Source organism: Rhinopithecus bieti, unplaced genomic scaffold (assembly GCF_001698545.2).
Source record: "Rhinopithecus bieti isolate Rb0 unplaced genomic scaffold, ASM169854v2 scaffold_52066, whole genome shotgun sequence".
NCBI classification, from domain to species: Eukaryota; Metazoa; Chordata; class Mammalia; order Primates; family Cercopithecidae; genus Rhinopithecus; species Rhinopithecus bieti.
The window spans coordinates 204,984-212,112 of record NW_016820486.1 but is presented as its reverse complement, the minus strand read 5'-3'; the positions used below and the strand labels follow the sequence as shown (position 1 = coordinate 212,112).

The 7,129-nt window shown below is 38.0% G+C and overlaps 1 protein-coding gene across 1 annotated transcript in view; it reads left to right on the top strand.

Moving 5' to 3' along the window:
- ADGRG4 (adhesion G protein-coupled receptor G4) overlaps positions 1 to 7,129 on the top strand; it is a 120,036-nt gene that overhangs the window by 99,634 nt on the left and 13,273 nt on the right. Inside the window, exons 19-20 of the mRNA XM_017859807.1 lie at positions 1,674 to 1,942; positions 5,081 to 5,159. Coding sequence (XP_017715296.1) covers positions 1,674 to 1,942; positions 5,081 to 5,159 — 348 coding nt within the window. The remainder of the gene's footprint in view (positions 1 to 1,673; positions 1,943 to 5,080; positions 5,160 to 7,129) is intronic.

Genomic DNA, 7,129 nt, shown 5'->3' with positions numbered 1-7,129 from the left:
TAAAACAAGAGAGTTGGGATAGGAAAATATTTCTCTATAGGATATAAAAACACCAACCCTATAAGAAAATTTGATAAAGTAGACTTTATTAAGAACTTCTTTAATCAAAAGACACAATTCAGATAGTGAAAGGCAAACCTTACATAGAAGATAATCACAATGCATATATCAGATAAAAGACTTGTATGCAGAATGTATAAATAACTCTCACAAATCAAAAAGCAAAAGACAATAAAGTTTATAAATGGACAAAAGACTTGAACCAGCACTTCACAAAAGAGAATATCCGTGCCTAAGCCTAACCTTTACCAGATGGTGCCAATAAGCATATGACAAAGTTCTTTACATCATTACTCATCAGAGAAATCGTAATCACAACCACAGTTATGTACTTCTCTGCACCCACCAGAATGGCTAAAATTAAAAATAAGGACAATAGCAAGTGTCAACAAGCATGTAGAACAACTGGAACTCGTACATTTGCTAGTGGGAATGTAAAATGGATCAGACACTTTGGAAAATTCTTTGGCAATACCTGTTAAATATAAATATACATCTCGCTGTTGACCCAGAAATTTCACTCTTAGATATATCCTCAAGACAAATGAGTACATATGTCCACTGAAAGATATGTACAAGAATATTTATAGCAGCTTCAGTCACAGTAGCTTCAAATTAGAAACAACCCCAATTTACATTAACAGTTGATTGGATGAATAAATTGTGATATATTTGTAAAATGGAATGCTACACAGCAGCAAGAAATGAATTACTTCTATATAATACAACATAATATCTAAATTTCAGAGACATAGAATTGAGCAAAGGAAGCCAGAAAAATAAGACAACATACTGTGTGGTTCCATTTACAAAAAGTTCCAAATGCAGGTGAAATCTATGGGGATAGAAGTGAGAGTATTGGTTACCTCTGGTGGGTGATATTGAATGGGAGAAGCATGAAAGAGCTTTCTGGGATGTTGAAAATATTCTACCTCTTGATCTGTGTCGAAGTTCCACAGGTGTATACCTATGTAAAGATCCATCAAGTTATACAGTTAACACTTGTGCACTTTACTATAGCCTCAGGAAAAAAATTCACACTAAATGAAAACAGCAAAATTTAAATCAATAAATATTTAATAACAGTGTAAAATAATCAAAGGGGGTAATACATATTTTTTATTCTGAAAAATATTGGGTAAGTTTCTGCAAAGTAAAGTTGTAATCACTTAATAAAACTTAAGGCCATATTTCCATGAGGCCATATGTCGGGATCTTTAGAACTAGCCAAGTAGCTCTGCTTGGAATGGTTTCCATAGTCATCCTGCTATTTGGTAATATGTAGCTCCAGCCTGCTGAAGCAGTGGTGATAGAATCATAATACCTAGGAAACTCATTCCTTCTTTCTAAAAGATAAAAAGAAAAATAATAGCCTCTCTCAACTGTGTAGTTGAGAGAGGCTATTATTATTTCTGTTAGTTAAGGTCACTATGTTTATTATACTTTGACTCTACCTGGAAAGAGAATGGGGGACTTCAAAGTATAAGCAAAGATGAGTAATTCTTTTATTCTTTCACTTATTATGTAGATAAGATGTGGCCATGTTTAATTAAAAAAAAACAAAACAAAAAAAACAGACTTTACCTAACTTAACCTTGTACTTTCTCTTTTAGCAAACTTCGAAAAGATTATCCTGCCAAAATTCTGATTAACCTGTGCACAGCACTACTGATGCTAAACCTGGTATTTCTGGTCAATTCTTGGTTGTCATCATTTCAGAAGGCAGGAGTTTGTATCACAGCTGCAGTGGCACTTCACTACTTCCTGCTTGTTTCTTTTACTTGGATGGGCCTGGAGGCAGTCCATATGTATTTGGCTCTAGTCAAAGTCTTCAACATATACATTCCAAATTATATACTTAAATTTTGTCTAGTTGGTTGGGGTAAGTATATCTGCCATTGTTTTTGATATTTATGTCTTAAGCTTGTCTTTCTAATTCTAGGTCTGTTAGATTCTGTTAATATCACAGGTAAAAAATTAAGGATCACCTTGCTGGTGTTGGGGCATGCATCTTTTTTTTTTGCCTGTATTTCTCTATTAATTCAATTTTTAACCTTTATGGCAAGGAGTTGGTGCACAAATATTTACTGAGCACTTATTTATTGTATGTTGTGCTAAGTGCTGGCTCTACAGTAGTGAATAGATTTTATCTCTTCCTTTGCAGAAGTTACAGTCACAACAAATACTGATAAAACAGCTAACACTTAGGTAGTACTTACATGTGCCAGATGCTATTCTAAGTGCTTTACATATGCATTTAATTCTCATGATATCTCTATGGGATAGATTCCATCATTATTCCTATTTAATAGATGAGGAGACTGAGGCACAGAAAAATTAGGTAATTTGCCAAAACTCACACAGCTAGTAAGCAAGAGAGCTGGGATTTGAGCCAGGGAGTTTGTCTGCATAGTTTGGACTTCTGACCTCTATGGTCTTGCCATATTGTTTAAGGAACAAGGAAAAGACTTGAAATGGGTGAAAGAGTGCTGGGTCAGCCAGAACCTGATTCTCATCACACCTCATGACTGTGATGATCACTGCTGGCCTTGGAAGAAGCCAGGAATGGTCCTCAGCATAGATCTTTCTGAACACAAATGTCATTTCATTGGCTTGTTTCCTGCATTTCTAACTGTCATGGTCAGATTGGCTCCTTTCCTCTCTCTCTTGTGTATTCAAGGCAGATTTTGGGGTTCAGAAAATGTGTTAGATGCTTAGATGTGTAGGAGATATACATTAAGTAGCATACCTAGGGTACATAGGAACACAGATTTTATCTTCCACTGCCTTTGTGAAGACAATACCCTCCTAATTAGCTACTCATCCCTTTAATGAGTTCATTAACATAGTACATGCTTTCACTGGATACACAGTCAGTGCTATTATCTATGCTAATGTGAGGAGCAGAGACAGGCAAATACTGAACAGATCATAATCTAAAAGCTTGTTTTAGTACACTTTGGAATCCATCAGAAACACAGAGCCAAAAGCAGTCGATACACTCCCCTTAATGCCTTGTGTCCCTCATCTTGATTCAATCAGAGGATTGAAAAATGTGGAAGAGCCTTCATGAATAATCCAAAAGCAGATAATATGGCCAACTGTGAAAAGCTGTAAATGTCACTCCATCCTGGCTTTCCTTCTGCCTGATCATCACTCATTCCCAGCTTCTTTTTTAAGCCCTTCCTCCAGGACTCACTTCTTATCTCTTTGATCTTCTAATTTCATATACATTTCTTGGGTTACAAGGAGAGGCAGGAAAGGCTAAAGTTTGGTACTTGGAAGCAGGAAAACTTTAGTTACACACACAAACTGAGAAGTCTGACTGGCTCAATCAGTAAAGAAAGATACAATAAGCCACTCTTAGGTTCAGTTTACTACTTACATAAACTGTGAAAGGAAGGGTACCTAAAAGGGCCAGCTTTCATGTTCTTGTCCCCCACACTAAAAAGAACGACACCAAAACAAAGGGAATGGATGACTGTCACATGACTTGTAGGATTCCCGGTGGCTGAGGAGCTAGTTTTAAATGGAAGTGATGCTGTTTCCTATTCTGCAGCCCTATTCTGAGGGGGCAGGGTACAAAGGCCCACACCTCTGCAGAGCCCTGGGAGATGATGAGAAGCTGTCTCCTGACAGCCTCCTGGAGGAGATAGGGAGGTGAATAGGAGATGGCCCCGGAGCACCTCCCCACAGGCCTCCCATCTTCTTGAATTTGTGGAGGTCTGCAGGGCACACCGCCCAAATTCAGATAAGCCTTTACCTGCGTGGTCTATGTGCATACATGCAAGGTCACCAGGAAGCCACAGCTGAGCTGTCCCACTACAGGGAGTTTTGGAGCATTTCAATATTGGACAAAAGCAATCAACTGTAAGGAAAATATAGATATTAACATCTGTTTATGTTTGAAGTTCTGCCTTATGAATGCCAAAGCAACCTGTTGGAAAGGTTTATTTTAATGACAAAAACCACAATTACTTTTGCACCAACCTAATGAATCCCTGTCCAAGACAGTAAATTTGTTTATATTTTTAAAATAACAACAGAAGGGATTTAAAAAAAATTTTTTTTCAATATGTAAACACAGCTTGAAGACTGCCACACAACTTCCATCCTAAAGATGAGACCGTCCTCTGTCTCTCCCTTCCAGCCTTCGGGGGTATTTTTAAAAACATCTGCAGCATTCTAGGTGCTGTGCTTGGGGTGGGCTATACAGATTTGAAGGGACTATCCTGTTTATCACAGAATGGGACAGTGGAGGATTTTTCAAGATACTTGGCATTCTGGGCTTTGGAACAGCTTTGAAAAGCATGTAACAAAACCCCTAAAATGTATGTAGGTGTATGCTCTTAGTCTAGGAGAAATACAATTGAGAGATAAAGAAATCATTTAAGTTTTGCAAATGTACATGAAATTGGATTTTTAAACCCTGCGTCTATACTCTCCTCACGTTTGACCATTTTGACTGAACTGATTGCTTTATTATAGTCTGACTGAATTGAGTGGTTGTTAACTGGTCGATCTAGTCAAAATGTCAAACTAGTAATGAGTGTGGAAACAGTTTCCCTGTCAAAAAAGCACTGAAGGCTGCAGCTGATTGCCTGTGCCCTTTCCCTAAGGTGACCTAGACAGAAAGCTATTGGGAAGGAAGGGGCGATGTGGAAAGGGAGTAAAAATTAGGGGCTTATCATCTAAGAAGAAATGCTTGATGCGAACTTGCATTCCAATCAACTAGATACTTCTTTTGCCAAGTAGATTTTTTGGCACTTGAGCTATTTTTAATAACTGGTGGGTGTTGTATTGGAGCCATTGGCATGCTGTCTAGTTTAGCAGATTGGAGAACTCCTAGAAATGTTTAACTCGGAAGAATTCACAAACATTTTGCAAACAATAGTATTTTGATGCCTGCACATCTGTGGCTCATTTGAACAGGGTCTTAATGTATCATCACCCACAGTCATTGATTAGGATGCCTCCCTGCTACCTGAAGAAATGCCTTTGACTTGCTTTCCCACTGCAGGAATCCCAGCAATCATGGTGGCAATCACAGTCAGTGTGAAAAAAGATCTGTATGGAACTCTGAGCCCAACAACTCCATTGTAAGTACCAGCATCTCTTTCTCTAGCGGTGGGGCTCTGGCCCAGCAAGGTATGGTAAAGCGTTCTTGCCTGGGATTGGTCTTGACCCTGGCTTCAGGAAGACATCAGCCTAAGCCCTTTTGCCCTAAACATAGTCAAGGCTACATTTATGTAATGGTTAGTTGTCTGGGTCCTCTATGACCTTGGGCAAGTTACTTTACTTTTTAGTTCAATTTCCTCCTCTGGAATATGGGAATAATAATGTTTCCTCTTAACGTCCTGTGCAAATTAAAATGATATCATGTATGTAATGTGCTCAGCATATTGCCTGTTCTACGGCAAATGCTGTGTAACTGGCAGGTATTATGATTACAAAGCTCACACATTGCAAAGGTCATTGCAAAGAGTTAATGGCCACTACAAGGAAATTCTGAGATGATTTGGAAAACATTTTTTACCTTTCAGCAGCAAAGGTCTTCCCTGAAGAACGCTAAACAGCTTTCCTTTGTAAACGGCCTCAGCTTTGTTGTTCTCTTGTTTCTTTTCATTTTTTTCTTTTTCTCCCATTTGATGTATAAGCTCATCTCTTTAGTTCTGTCAACCACAATCACACAAGAGTAGCAATTCACTTCACCCCACCTCTTCAAAACCTTCTTTTACAGGCGTGTAGGTGTGTAGACAGTTGCCCTGCGGTCCTTTAGGCTGCACAATCTCATTTTACACTTCTGATTATTCCATTCTTTTTATCATTGCCTCTCAAGTTCTTCCACTATAGATTTCCTCTCCCACTGGACTGGAATCAAATGTAGGAGGTCCTGCTCCAAGACTCCCCCATCTTTCATATTGAGATGACAGTTTCCAGGGGGTCAATATTATTTTGCCCTTTACAGCAGATGCTTTCTAATTAAAATTCCTTGTTATCTTTTCTTTCTCTTCCATTTTCTCTTCCCTTCCTTCTCATCTCCCGCTCCAACCTCCCCGCTTGCCTGTTTTGTGACTTAAAAGGTCCCCAGTGTCTACCTAATGGTGACTCTTCTTGAACCATCAAAAGCAAGAGCTAAAGCAAAACCAGAACAAAATTAACTCCACTTTTTCCCAAAAGAGACTTTTCAGATGTGACTTGGTTAATAAGAGGCAGACTGCTCTGATAGTTTGTTTTCAAACTATATTTTGAAGAAGTAACTCATGCACATGGAACAAAATCCAAATGTACAACAGGGTAGAGGATGAAAAATAAGCCCCACTTCCAACCTCCAGCTACCCAGTTTCCCTCCTGAGGTAACTCTTATTACCAATTTATTACCAAAGATCAAATTTGTATGGATATTCTCTTGCACACTTTGTTACCCAAGTGGTAGATATATACCATTTGGCACCTTGGTCTTTCCACTTAACAATATATCTTGAAGGTGATTCTCTACCCAAACATGTAACACTATCTCATTTTAATAGTTTTCTATAGCATCCTTTAAGGATGCTGATAATATTCAGGGAACTCTAGGTATCAGAATCTATTAGGAAAATTAAATGTTTTTTAACACGTTTGCAACAGACACACAAACTCACACATATGTGAAAGTATCCATGCCAACATAAATAACATGACCAAAAGAGATTTTCCTGGTTTTGGAAAAGAGAGCTCGTTTTAAGTTGACACACAGTTAAATTAGTCAAGCTTCTCCATGTTCAAAAATCAGGGAAAATGCCTCCAGTAATTGCAAATGTTATTAAATGGAATATCTGTTCATATGAATCACTGCATATTTTTTCTTTAATAAAAACTATGGAGTCATTAATCAATCCAGTGGCCAATGTTGCCTTTGTCATCCAAATACATCATATTTTAAAGCAGTACACCTAGAGCTGTTCTCTTTTTGTAGCATTTTCATTAACTTTCATAATTTCACCATTGTTTGATATAGCTTTCAGAAAAGCCACTCATTGCTCACATCCTTTCACTGTGATATTTATCATGTAAAGTAGAATTCATC